This window comes from Euprymna scolopes, chromosome 10 (genome assembly GCF_053919585.1).
Source record: "Euprymna scolopes isolate OS-2025 chromosome 10, ASM5391958v1, whole genome shotgun sequence".
Lineage (NCBI taxonomy): Eukaryota > Metazoa > Mollusca > Cephalopoda > Sepiida > Sepiolidae > Euprymna > Euprymna scolopes.
In genome coordinates this window covers 118,281,981-118,296,954 of record NC_136491.1, presented here as the reverse complement: position 1 = coordinate 118,296,954, position 14,974 = coordinate 118,281,981, and the positions used below count along the sequence as shown (strand labels likewise).

The window sequence follows — 14,974 nt, the reverse complement described above, 5'->3', positions numbered from 1 at the left end:
AAGAAAAAAAATGAGCCGCGGTGTCCGGGCTCGAACGTAAAACATGAAAGAGAATTGTTACCGGCAAACTATTTTTCTCACACGGCCACGTAATTTGCCGCAATTTAAAAATTTTTTGAAAGGATATATTTCATCTAATAGGTGACACTTTATTTGATTCGTTATAGCTGGAGAAAAATATTTTCAAGCAGAGGTATGATTTGGCGAGCAGTGTAAGAACAAATGGAATTCCTTTACTTTTTTTTTTACTGATTTTTTATTTATTTCGTAAAGGCCCTTTCTAATATGTATAAAACGTAATTTACGCAGTTTAAAGAGTTATCGAAGGCCGGAGAAAAGTATTTTTAAGCAGAAGTATGATTTGGTGAGCAGTTTAAGAAAAAATGGAATTTCTTTCACTGGCTTTTTTTTTTTTTTTTTTTTTTTTTGATAAAGACACCTTTTTTACTGGCTTTTTCGTATGGCACTTTACTGGCTTTTTTTTTCTTTTTTTTTTCTTTTGTAAAGACACTTTCTCATGTGTATTAAACGTAATTAGCCGCAGCTTAAAGAGTTTAAGGGAAATATTGTATCTGGTCCAAAAGGTGGCGCCCAGGGGAAACAACTCGAAACCAGTTTCTAAAAAAATCGATGTCGGTGATAATAATCTATATGTCTATAAAAGTGAAAATGTGTGTGTGTACATTTCCCTACCAAATAACTCTGTCAATTTTCGGTCTAGAGACTCGAAATTAGACATAAAGAGTATTAAGATTTGGGCAAATCTTTTTAATCGGTTTTCGGCCAGAAATTTGGCTGTCAATGAGTCAAAGTTCAAATATTTGACCTTTAAAAACTCTACCAAACTCCTCCGCCAATTTTGGGTCTAAAAACTTGAAAATTAAAATATAGGTTACTTGGACATAGATCTAACTTTATAATTTGATTTAAGCCCCCAAAAGTAAATGTTAAGAGGTCAAATAGGGGTCCAAATTTTTAAAAAATTAACCTTTGCAGTCTCTACCAAATTACTCAGCCAATTTCTGGTCTAAACATTTGAATTTTTACATAAAGGGTATTCAGAGATAGGGCAAGTTTTATTCGGTTTGGGTCGAAAACTTGAGCTGCCAAGGGGTCAAAGTTCAAAAGATTTGACCTTTGCGGTGTTTAACAAACTACTCAGCCAATTTTGGGTTTAAACATTTTAAATTTATACATAACAGGTATTCAGACATGCAGCAAGCACTTTAATCAGTTTAGGGGCGAAAATTTGGCTGCCAAAAGGTAAAAAGTTGAAAGAGCTGACCTTTGAATCTACCAAATTCCTCCGCCAATTTTGGGTCTAAAGACATGAAATTTTAGATGTATGGAAACCTAGACATGCGTAATACATTTTATTTTGATTTGAGATCAAAATAATAAATCTTAGGGGTCAAAATTGTGGTCAAAGTTTAAAAAAATTGACCTCTGCTGTCTCTACGAAATTACTCAGACAAGTTTTGATCTAAATATTTGAAATCTTACATAAAGTGTATTCACAAGTAGGGCCAGTTATGACCAGTACATAGGGCCCGAGCAAAGCCAGGCTGAACTGCTAGTTCAAAATAAATTAACTTAAATATGTTATCAATAATAATCAACTTTGGACAACAATCTTAAGTAGAACACTTAAAACAATTCTCTCGCTATAAACAGTAACTCACATACAGCTATTTAGTAAAATCGATTTTCCTTAATGTAATATGCAAATGAGGTTACCTATTGAGCGCATATTTTGCAAGAATTATACTATATATATAGAAATAAATGAAATAAAGTGCAAGTAAGTTTTCAGTATGAAAATTAATTAGGAAAGTAACAGACCTTTTGTATGTATTAATCGAATTGTGAACAAACACAAACACACAGGAATAGGAATTATATATATATATATATAATGTGTGTGATTTTCACATGTGCGCCATACTGTTCAAGCGCCATGTTTTCTTAATTTTAATTTTTTTTTTTTTTTTTTTCAGATATATAAATTTATAATTACTATATTTTTTAATTGTATTCATTTTCCATGCAACTTTCAACTGGACGTAACTGTATTAGTGTGATAATGTCCGCGTTATTTTTATCTGATGGAGTTAATTTGTTACAGAAAATCAGTGTTATTCGGTACTTAGAGATCGATTTCCTCAAAGACTTGAGACTCGATCGAAGTGGACAGTGCAAACTTTGAGGTGATATGGATGGGGGAATCTGGCGGATATTTGACGCCGAAATGGCGAAGTTACAAAAACATGCAGACGTTGAAGTGTGCGTGTGTTGGCTGAGGAGATCTGATAAGATCTATAGGATTGCAGGTCGCAGATGTAAACCTGATACAACATGACTCTTGACTGGAGTCGACAACACCGTCACACCTAGCTCTTTCTTTTTCGTGTTTTCTATCCGTGTTGCAATACGGATAAAGGCCGATGATGATTGTCAATAAAAACGTACGCCCAGTGCTCGCATAGCTGCCATAAATATTGACAGACTCGCTCGTTCTCCGACTCGTCTGTTTGCAAAAGCCACGCCTCTATTCCCATGTGACAGGAGTCTCCAAAGTTTTAGAACGTGGGGAAAGGCAATTGCTGATATTTTAGAGCTATGTAAGTCAAAATTAAAATTACAAAAAATGACTTGGACATGCTTTATACTGTTTTGCTTATTAGCTTTGTGTTTTACTGAAATTGGTTCTCTATAGTCTCATTATTTTTTATCATTTTCTAAATAATAAAAATTTTCTAAATAATAAAAATTTTCTAAATAATAAAAATTTTCTAAATAATAAAAAAATTTTTCTAAATAATAATAAACATTTTCTAAATAATAATAAACATTTTCTAAATAATAATAAACATTTTCTAAATAATAATAAACATTTTCTAAATAATAATAAACATTTTCTAAATAATAATAAACATTTTCTAAATAATAATAAACATTTTCTAAATAATAATAAACATTTTCTAAATAATAATAAACATTTTCTAAATAATAATAAACATTTTCTAAATAATAATAAACATTTTCTAAATAATAATAAACATTTTCTAAATAATAATAAACATTTTCTAAATAATAATAAACATTTTCTAAATAATAATAAACATTTTCTAAATAATAATAAACATTTTCTAAATAATAATAAACATTTTCTAAATAATAATAAACATTTTCTAAATAATAATAAACATTTTCTAAATAATAATAAAACACCACACTATTTTCACAAAAATTTTCCTGAATATTTTTACGTTTTTCAATATTTGCGGACCGGATCTGGACCGTAGGCCGTAGTTTAGTGAACCCTATCCTAGGATGTGTATTGAAAATGATTTGTAGGAAACAACTGGCTGATTCCCAAAAAGTACTTTGATGAATCATTTCGATAATAATTAGTGATGGGACGACCTCAATACACTTACTGATTTTGTACGAAAATCCCGATTCCGACACTCTTACCAAATCCGATTCTGAAATCGCTTATAAAGTGAAATTTTATTTTATGTGGTGGCTGATTTGCCCGAGAGTTTTGAAATTTCTTTTTAATTTGACAAATTTGTTGATTTTTCTTTATGTATTTTATGTAAGACTAGCAGGCTGCTCGGTATTGTCCAGTCGTAAAATACGCTTACATGTGATATTTTGATTGATGCAGACTTCGTATTTATCATTATACTAGCTGTACCTGTCCGGCCTCGCATTGCCGTGCCTGAGTTTGGTTAACACAAGTAATAGATCGATCGGACACATACACACGCAAACACACACGGATGCACACGTACAAACACGCACACACGGACACACACGTGTGCCACCACTGAAAATCGAAACCAAAACGTTCAACTTAGGATTTATTTTTTCCTTTGACGTTAATGTCTGACATATGAAGACATGTTTGCTGCAAGGCTTAAAATTAAAACACGAACAATAGCTATTACGTTACGCATGCATATTCGAAAGGGAAAGTAGAATCAGGGAGGCATATGCTACAGGAGAACCTTTTTATAGAATTGCTCAAGACAAGGCTTGAAGCCACTTGGTTGAAGGAAAAAACAGTCAACGATAGGTGTGAGATTGGTAGATTTCAATCGAGAAAATCATTCTTTCGTGTCAGAAACATCGCTCATGGAATTACAAAATTAGAGAAACAAGAGTTACGAGACTGCCGAAAGTAAACCCAATGTGTGTGTGTGTGTATGTATGTGCAAGTATATATGTGAGTGTTTCTACCCTCATTAGAAGGTGCCTCTTATGAGATGGTTTTGTGCCTCTAAATTAGACACAAGGACATCAAAATTGTAGAGAAAATAGTGTTCCTTGGTCTTAATATTGAAATTGACTATTCTGCTCTTGGCTAAATCATATCAGTCACTACAATATTACATTTATTCTGGAAGAGGAGGGGGCATCCTATTGATAAAATTTACAAATTTCAGCAATTTGAAGTTTATTTCTAGGGAGTCAAGTGGCTCTGGTTTGGGAACCATCGAAAAGATGCGCATAAACTTGTCGATGCTGATTTCTTTTGATGTCTCGAATAACGGATAGCCTTCAGTCCGAAGTGATACTGGATAAGAAGGTTTAAATAGGGAGATGACGGAAACTCGGAAGATCGAGTGAGGATGAAGAGAAGAGGGGTGTAGACTGACGTAATGGGGAAGGGATCAATCGTTGTTCAACAAATAATGACTGGCGACGGAGATGGAAGGGTCTTCTTCCTACCTGCATTTCTTTTATCTGTTAACGAGAACATTACACATTGTCAAACGGTGTCGCCGTCGCTAAGCTCGCCACTCCCCTCTGTCGTCTGCCACCTTCACCGACTTTGATGTCGCCGAAAGTTGACGTTAGCGCACCTTGACGCTTCCGGGAACGAAACTACTTCTTTCTAGTTTCTCTCTCTGTGTTTACTTTGTGTCTATCTATCTATCTATCTGCCTATCTATCTGTCGTTCTTGTTCTGCCCGTCTATCTATCTGTCGTTCTTGTTCTGCCCGTCTATCTATCTGTCGTTCTCGTTCTGCCTGTCTATCTATCTTCATCTTATAGACCTCTATATTTCGGTCACTTTCACATTCCTTTTCAGTCTTAGTGTAGAAGGATTTCTTCTAACTGATAACAGAAAAGATAGTGTAGTGCCAGAACAGTCTCTCTCTTTCTCTCTCTCTCTCTCTCTCACATATATATATATATATATATATATATATATATATATATATATATATGTGTGTGTGTGTTTGTGTATGTATTTCTTGCTTAAACCCTTGATTTAATAAATTTTTAAATTGTCTAATTTATTTTCGTCATTTCAATATTTCTTACATATATATAATCTAGCATGGAGACTCGACGTTGTCCGGGATTAAATGAAGATCAACAAATGTTCTATACTTCAAATACATTTATTGTCATTGGGATCCGTGTAGTTGTCCATTTTTATTTTTTATTTTTTTAATCGATTGATTGACTGCTGTGCACAAGAAGGAAGCTTCAAATGCCTCCTTGCAATGACTCGGTCCACAATAGATTGTAGTCTACATTGCTACTGTAGGAAACCTACTTTTGATTTTATAAAATTATTTTTATATAATGGCTTTAATTAAAGTTTAAAATGCAAACATTAAGTATCATGATTCAGTAGTGCTCTAGGCATAAACATTTATTTTAGACGCGCCTCTCTTATTAAAAACCTACTGTTGATTCTATACGTCGGGCCCTTCTGTGTGCGTGCGGTGATTTATAAAATACATTTGTGATGTTAGGCTGTATCAGAATGTGAACTTTTTCTTAAAATCAGACTGTTTCATTTTTAATCAGATTTTTTCGATTATCGATTTTTGATACTCATCGGAATCACTCCCAGACACATGAAGTGAACTCACTCACTCACTCACTCACACACACAAACTGTCTTTTATATATAACTAGAGATACATAAAAATACGTGTGTTTACTTGGGGTTCTGTCTCTATCTGGCCAGGAGGATGGGACACAAGGTCAGAAATTTGGGATTTACAAAACACCAATCCAGAGGAAAAGTGGTGTAGTCTGCAAGCAAAGCAAAAAATGCTTAGGCAGCCCCATCGGCATTCTGCGATAGGGATCCATCGGTAGCAATAATAAAATTACCTTTCACTAAATATAAGAAAGCAAAGTCTGGAAGGATGAACCTTCTAGAACTACACAAGACAATACACTTCCACTAACAGTACAACCCACTTCAACAATAGCTTAGACTTTGGTGGTTTTGGAGTTGAGCGACATATAACAATGAAATAAAAAATAACGTAATTATCCAATCAGAATTGACGATAACTTTGTTTTTTTTTTTTTCGTCAACGTCGATCCGAATATAAAATAATAAACGAATGCAAAACCATTTCTTACATCGGAATTTTCTGCTTTTCTTTTAGATTTTTTTCTCCATTTTTGTGTTCTTCCGAAAACCACAAATGTTTTATGATTTCAGAAAACTAATACGAAATCAGCTTTGTATCAAGTCTTATTTCTGCAAATTGGTTTAAATTTTTTAAATCTACATTTACAAATATATATATATATATATATATATATATATACACACTCACACACACACACTTATATATACACATATATACATAAACACACACATATACATATGCTTACTTACACACACACACACATATATATATACATATGCATATACTTACACACTCTCATATATATACTTACATATACATGCACACACGCTCATATATTCACCCAATAATTACATAAATGTCATATCTAAGATTCAAAAAGTATTCAACACAAAGAAAAAATATTAGTATTTAGTAATATGACCTTTACTCGCCATAACAGTTTCCAAACGTTTGGGATCTTTACAAGATTGTTACAAATGTTAACTGGAATTTTATCCCACTCTTCTTGGCAGATTCGTTTAAGTTCTGTCAGATTCCTCGGATCTCTTTTTTGTACCCTCAGATTTTCAGTTGGGTTGAGGTCAGGTGATTGACTTGGTCATCCTAATAACTTTTTCTCCTCCCGAAACCATACAGCAGTTGCCTTAGTCGTGTGCTTGGGATCGTTATCCTGCTGAAATATCCAACCATTAGGCAAGTTCAAATCTTCTGTAGATTCTGAGAGTTTATCGTCAAGTATAGCCCGATACATTTAAGAATTCATTTTCCCTTCTATGATGTGAAGTTTTCCAGGGCCGGCTGAAGAGAAACAACCTCAACCAATTATACTTCCACCTCCAAACTTCACTGTAGGGATGGTATTCTTTGGGCCAAACGCTGAGTTCTGTCTCCAGACATGACTTAGACTATTTCGACCAAATGACTCAATTTTCGTTTCGTCATAGCATACTTTATTCCCAAATCTTAAAGGTTTCTCCAGATGAAGGTTTCAGATGATTCTTGACATGAATCGGCTTTAACAAAAGAGTTTTTCTTCGTGTCTGCGATTTGAATCCTTTCTTTCGAAGCACTGCTCTAATTGTATTCTTGCATACACGTGTCCCAGATTATTCTAATATTTTCTGGAGTTCAGAACAAGTTATTCGTGGATCATTGTTCACTTCATGGACCAAAAGTCGAATCATACGAATAGAAATTTTGGAAGAACACCCTAAACGTAGCAGATTTGGAGTGCACTAGTAGGATTTCTATCTACGAATCATGTCACTACCGGTCGAAATTAGAATATTCAACATAGTTGAAATTTTTCTATACTCTGAGCCATCCATATGTAACTGAACAATTGATTTTCACGTCTTTTCCGGCAAGTCTCTAGTTTTAGACATTGTATAAACAGTGCGACTTAATTTACCAAAATAAATAATACGCCGTCAAGAGTTATTTGGATTTACGTAACTCTCTGAATCATCACATGACCAATTGGCTAATTAAAACTATTTTTTTCTTTGTTAAATACTTTTTGAACCGTACATGTCTAGTGAATGCGTAATTATATGATTTTTGATACGAGATTTGTATTTATCATACAAATGTACATTAGAATAGCAATTTGTTATTGTTTTCGTGTAAAATAGAACTTTAAAAAATAAATCAAATTTTTGCTTTGTATCGGATGCTTATTACACCCACTGTATGTATAGAGACACACATATATACATAGTTCCAAACACACACACACATACATATATATATATATATATATATATATATATATATATATATATATATATATATATATATATATATATGTAACGTAATCTCTGAATCTGGTTTATAACTAATATTTCCTGTTTAAATATTAGGATTTCTTTTGTTTTGAATAGGTCGAATCCTGGTGAATGTTCCTTGTAAAGTGTGTCAAGATCATTCTTCAGGGAAACATTATGGAATTTACGCTTGTGATGGGTAAGTAGTATATTATAATGAATCTTTTTCATTTTTAATGGTAATTAAAATAAAAAAAATACAATGCGAATTAAAATGGTAAAAAATAACACTTTTACTTATCTTGTATTGTGACGATGTACTTTTTTGTAGGCAACCAGGTCACATGAAAATATAACACGAAATTAAAATAATTTTTCGTAAAAATCCAGAATAATGCAGAACTCACCCCCCCCCCCGGAAAATAACAAATAATTTATACAAAAGTAATTTAAAGTTTCTCGAGATTCTTATACTTTTAATACTTTTGCATTCATTTCGATGCAGGCTCGCTTATCGATACCCGACCACCAAAATATCCATTTTAAGTTTGAAGGGGTTATGGTGAAAAAAAAGTCAAAAATACTTACCCTAACACGAACTCTAAGTCCTTGTGGTAAGCTCCTCCTTAAATAAACCTACCGTAAAACCACACTAAATTTGGCAAAATTAATGAAAATATCGGCAGCTATTGTTTTTATCATGTGTCGATAAACCATGTTAGTTGAAATAAAATGCCGAAAGAAAAAATATTTACGTTTCAGTATATTAAAACCATACAAATTTGCTAGAAATATTTTTTATTAATTTTTTTTTCGACTGTTAACTATTCTGTAGTTTATCTTTTTTTTTTTTTTAACTGAAACAATTGGTTTGGATATTTTGTCTTGCGACATATCACCCCCTTTTCGGTTTATTTTATGTCGAATCTAGCAATTTTTGGTATACTTCAATGCTCATATTTTCAAATATTTATGTATAGCATTTTAATTGTTTGTATAGAATAAATGTTGTCCTTGAATATTTGTTTGCAGAACATGATTGAATTTTGCAATGAGAAAAGGACAAAAACATCACTCGGCAAAAAGTGGGCTTTCAAAACAAGTGAATTTTTAAAAAAATAAACAAAAACAAAATTTGTCTCTTACGTTCGTTGTGTTTCTCCCTCTTTTTCTTTTCATTTCTGTATCTATCTTATATATTCTCTCTCCAGCTATGGGTTTACTATCTGCAAAATAAAATAAAACTAAACTGTTCCATTTTCTCTATTTCATAACAGATGCGCCGGATTTTTCAAGGTGAGCCAAATTTTATTTATCGTATTATCACGTTTTTAATGTTACACACACGTACACACACACATACACACACATATGCTCCATTTGTTTATGTATAAAGGGCTTTGAATTACAATAAAGTGCGCGCGCGCACACACACACACACACACATATATATATATATATATTTTTTTCCTCAAAACATTTGGCTTTGATGGAGGGTAGACTAAAAATTGCTGCTATGGTTTCAAATGATCTGAAATAACAAGTGGAGACTTGATTCCAAATATTTCTCATATGTTATACTCCCCTCTTTTGGAAAGAAATATTTGGAATCAAGTCTCCCCTTGCTGTTATTTCAGATCATTTGAAACCATAGCAGCAAGTTTTAGTCTCCTCCCCATCAAGGCCAAAGGTTTTTTGGGGGAATATCAGATATTTTGTAATTCATATGCAAAACTAGGAAAACAAATGACTTTGAAACATTTTATGAGTGTAAAAAAGGTACCTTTTATTGGCAATTTTTATAAGTTCCAAATCTCAGCGACTATTGTTCAGAATTTACTAGATGAAATCTCGTTGGAAAGGTAATGACCTAAACTGTGTAGTGGGTAATACGATATTGGCCCTTAAGCATATTAAGGGGATCATCCATCATACATATCCTATTTTTGGCACTTTTTTTTTTACAGCCATAAGGATTATTTGATACTGGAGATATTCATATCCGTACCCTATTTCCAAAAGGGGGAGTCAGCTGACCGGTTTCGCACTCGCTTTCTCAAAGCTGTATCTAGGCGAAACCGGTCAGTTGACACACCCTCTTTATTATTCTTTCCTCTTTAAGAAAGCGAAGGCGAAACCAGCAAGCTGACTCCCCCCCCTTTTATTCTTCTTTGATCTTCTTCGCCCCTTTTTTTCTTTCTTTAACGAGATTTATGCATTTAACTTTTAATCATGAATTATAAGTTTTACCTTCATGATTGCAATATGTAAATTTTGTTCCTCAACCAAAGAATCATGATGTATATACAGGGTGATATATTATTGTATGCTATTGTAACCAACGAATCATGATATTTATACAGGGTGACCCATAAAAACGGGCCCAGTTCTAATTAGGCCCCGTTTCTTACTGTTCTGTCCGAATGAAATGAAACTTTGGTCATAACTAGTTTATTATATTCAAAACATCACATCAAAACACTAGGGTCTTTGGCCTTTTTTTCTCCGTTCTACAGCATATGTTCTAGATGACCTCTTGTTTTTTTGGGGGGCACCCTGTGTGTGTGTATATATATAATGTACACTCAGATCAGATATATATATACTGGTTTCGCCAGGTAGGTTTTGAAATTACTTTTCGTGAGCCTGCTAGCTTCTATGGTTACTGGAATGATCACTAGAACACTCTCTACAGTGTGTACCTCCGTGTGTGTTTCCTCTCAAGAGTGACTTCTGTTTAAAACGAGGTTAGCACAGTTTATTTTCAGTATGACTAGACTGCGTAGGACTTGCTTTACATCGAAGTCGCCCCTGAAAACCATCATATAAGAATGCACGTTGGAGAGTGTGTATTCCAGTATCAATAGGAGACCGGACTCCTGAAAGGCAACCTCAAAAATACACGTGCGTGCATTTTGAAATATATTACTATCAATCGAACTCCAAAATAATCCCCCCCTCTCTCTCTCTCTCTCTCTCTCTCTCTCTCTCATATATATAACATAAAACCATTCTTGAGAAAGCTAATTTCTGATTAGTTTCCAACCCCGTCTACGTACATACTCAAAATCTGTAACTTAATGCGTGTTTTCTATCGTTTGTAGAGGAGCATTCGCCGGAATCGACAATACATATGCAAATCCCGGGGGCAAGGGAATTGTCCCGTGGATAAAACCCACAGAAACCAATGCCGAGCATGTCGGTTGAACAAGTGTTTAGAAGCTGGTATGAACAAAGATGGTAAGTCGCACAACCCATTCATTCTTTTCAACCCCCCAACGAGGTTTGTTTGCCACCAGGCTAGCGCTCCCTACTTCTGGGGAAGCAAGGGGGCGGGTGGGGGTGGGGGGAAGAACACCAACTTTTATTTTTTTTTAACTAGTTGTCCCTACTCGACGTTTCTCGGAAATCTTTTTACTTTCATTTTTAGTGTCAGTTATTTATTATTTTAATGATGCTTATGCATTGACCTTGCATGCATTATTAGGAAGCCCATTCTTTACATGTGGAAGAAGCTTTTTAAAATCTATTTGCAGGAAGACCCAACATTTTCCGGGATTACATGAGGATCAACGAATGTTCCTTCCCATACTTAAGTCACCGAAATCCGTGAAATCTTTTTCAATTAAATCGATTAATGGCCTGCTTTAGCTGGAGACCCACTGCAGAACACCGGGAGAACAATTTGCATTCCTCCTCGCAGTGACTTAATCCATAGTACATTGTAGTATACATTACACTGTAGAGAACATACTTTTGATTTTATAAAATATTGTTATATAATAGCTTAATTTAAAATTCCAAAGTCAGGTATCAGGGTTCAATTGTACCCTAAACAGAAACATTCATTTCGAACGCGCCTCTGTCTTATCAAAGAACCTACCGTTAATTTTATACGCCGGGCCCTTATGCGATGATAAAACTTATCAAATGCACTTTTGATGTTAGGATTTGTAAGGTGTTAATTTTTTTTTCAAAATCGGACTGTTCTTTCTTTAATGTATTTATTTGCTTCCCCACCAAAGCAAATTAGGCACAAGGCCGTTTTTAATATGGGGTAAAAACCAGCTCCCCTATTTTCCGATTATTGTTTAACAATTTTCGGTACTTATCAGAAACATTCCGAGACAAAACCTATCCAAGAACACTCAGACACATAAAGTACATTTTTGTGAAATTTCGTAAAAATCGGCTCAATCGTTTCAGAGTCCATACTGAATTCTCTCTTCCTCTCTTTCACACATAAATGCTTTATATATATATATATATATATATATATATATATATATATATATATATATATGAGAGAGTGCTTTCACCTAACAATCTAATAGGCAAAAATACCATAAAAAGTTAATTTCACTTGAAAATCTTATCTAAAAATAGCACAGTTCGTCTTCTGCATAAGTATCATTTTTAATAGAATTTTGAAAGTTAAATTTAATTGTTACGGATTTTATTTTTGAAATAAGGATCAGTAATCTGTATTTTGATTATTCAGACTGTTTGTCTCATCTTTAGCGATATTCTTGCAATGTTTCAGGTCATGTAACCACTGACCTTCTTCAGGTGTATTTTGTCGAACTTGGAAACCTTTATATCCAACTCGAGAATCAGTGCGGAACTTCGAACAAAAACCTTTATTTAATCTTCGGGGGCATCGTGCAATTATTTCGTCAGCCATGACCAGATATTAATCTTAAGTAATTGGCAGTTGCATTTTTATTATTGAATGAACCTTTAACCTCATGAAGGCTGTCACTTATAATTACTTATTACTAAGCACTTATATTCTTTACGTCACGCTTCGAATATTACATCGGTTAAAACGTTGTTGGAATAACAGCGGTCCGAATAATCCAAATAATACATAATATTGTTCGTTTAATTATTAATGACTGTTCTTTTAGAAAACAGTTATAACTGTCTTTGTTAAAAAAAAAAAAATATAAGCATGTTTAAAATCAAAAGAATGGAAGCGACCTTAAACCACAAAGTGATTAAGTTAGATTTTTTTGTTTGTTTTATATTTTTTACAAAATAAACGAGCCTTGTTTTGAGGAATTCAGAGACTCGTCTACTTCCTGTGTTCGCTTCTAACACCGATGTTCTTAAACTCGCCCAACAAAACCAAAATAATATTCTTTATTCATGCTTTTTATTTTATTTTTATTTTTAAAGTACCCAAAATGACTACAAAAGGCGTTCTACAATCTTTTGGTTATTTCGAGAGCAAAACACGTCTTCCACGCCATTTAATTCCGGTTGGTCAATCTTCAGCCGCAGTGAGCGTGAGGAATTGATAAACAGTTGTCACGTCCGAACGCCCTTTTCATTTTGCCGTTGTTCATGGCTAACGAAAATACTCACTTCTGCGCCATCATCTGCAATATGGAGCCATATTTCCGCTTATTGTGCTCGGTCTGCCCATGTTATTAGACGGTGCCCGAAGGATACCATTGATTCAGACACGCTTCTTGGCCAAAAATGTGTCTTCCCTCCACCTTTTTTAGTGAGAGATACAAAAGAAATGTCATGGAGTGTTCTATAGGAGTTCAAGACAAGTAGATGAATGAGGCGTGGTCAAATTGTGATCATTTTTGTATATTTTGAGCAGGAAATTCATCGAAGTTTATGCGATTTAGAAGGATGTTTAAATTGAATTATCAAATCATATCATCCAGATTCGAGTTACTGACGAGTGACAGACGGATTAACGATGAGCGTTAGTGTTTATTTGATATGACAAAAACAGGTGCACGAATCGATTATATCACGTCGAAACAACAATCGTTAAAGTTAAATAAGACTGGGTTGGATCAGTATTTCGATAGGCGACCATGATGAATACCAGTTGCCGTAACTTTGAAAGTCTGTGACTTTCGATTTCTCTGGAATTTTCTCTTGGATCCATATATTTATATGGATCCACCTCTAGCTTCCGGCGAAATAGTAGGATAGACAAGACTCTGAAGCTTTTCTAGAGCAACTAGTTCAAAAGAAAGAAAACTCTGAAATAACTGCAGTATTTTTCTACTGATCTTAGCAGCTGTTAAAAGACCTAGTTTTTATTTCGTAACAGGGTTATCAAACTAATGTTTCGTAATCATTGTCAAAAAAAAAAAAAAAATGAAAAAAAAAATCACACAGCTGGACATTTTGTCAGTCTCTAAGTCGAATGTTCAGTTTTGAAAAGAATTATCACCTGCCTTTGAAAGTCTGGAAGTTGTTTTCCATAATTTGAGTATTGAAATCGAAACAGTGGATAAACCAGATGCAATAATAACCTATATATCTATAAAAGTTAGAATGTTTGCGCGCGTGTGTGAGGACACTTCTCAACCTATATACTCAACGAATTTTGAAATTTGGTATATTGGATATTCAGACACGTGGAAAACGTTTTAATCGGTTTTCATCCAGAAAAAAAGGCTGTTAAGGAGTCAACATTAAAAAAAAAAATGGTACGTAGGGGTCATCGAATTTTATTTGTTAGTCAACTGTTTCACAAATGCGCATGCGTGAATCGTTCACATGGCACATTACTTATATTAAGAATAAGTAGGTTTGAAAAACTTAGATTGTGTCAAGCTAGTCTAATCGTTATCGTACTTGATTTACTGTCTTAAGTTTTACTTTCGATCTCAGTTCAAGTACTTTTTTTTTTTACTTACAAGAAGTGGACTATTTAGAAAAACATAATACTCGTATGAACATGTCTCAGTTTTTTTGTTTTTTTTTCATTTTTTTTTTCATTTTTTTCTTCATTTTTCTACTCTACATTAATTA

At 33.7% G+C, this 14,974-nt stretch overlaps 1 protein-coding gene across 3 annotated transcripts in view; it reads left to right on the top strand.

Annotated features, from left to right (window-relative positions):
• Window positions 1–14,974, top strand: part of LOC145286240 (nuclear receptor subfamily 2 group E member 1-like) — a 103,555-nt gene that overhangs the window by 53,514 nt on the left and 35,067 nt on the right. For all 3 annotated transcript variants that reach the window (XM_080135058.1, XM_080135059.1, XM_080135060.1), the window contains 3 exons: window positions 8,303–8,384; window positions 9,463–9,481; window positions 11,290–11,425. In XM_080135058.1, the coding sequence (XP_079991184.1) occupies window positions 8,303–8,384; window positions 9,463–9,481; window positions 11,290–11,425 (237 nt within the window). The remainder of the gene's footprint in view (window positions 1–8,302; window positions 8,385–9,462; window positions 9,482–11,289; window positions 11,426–14,974) is intronic.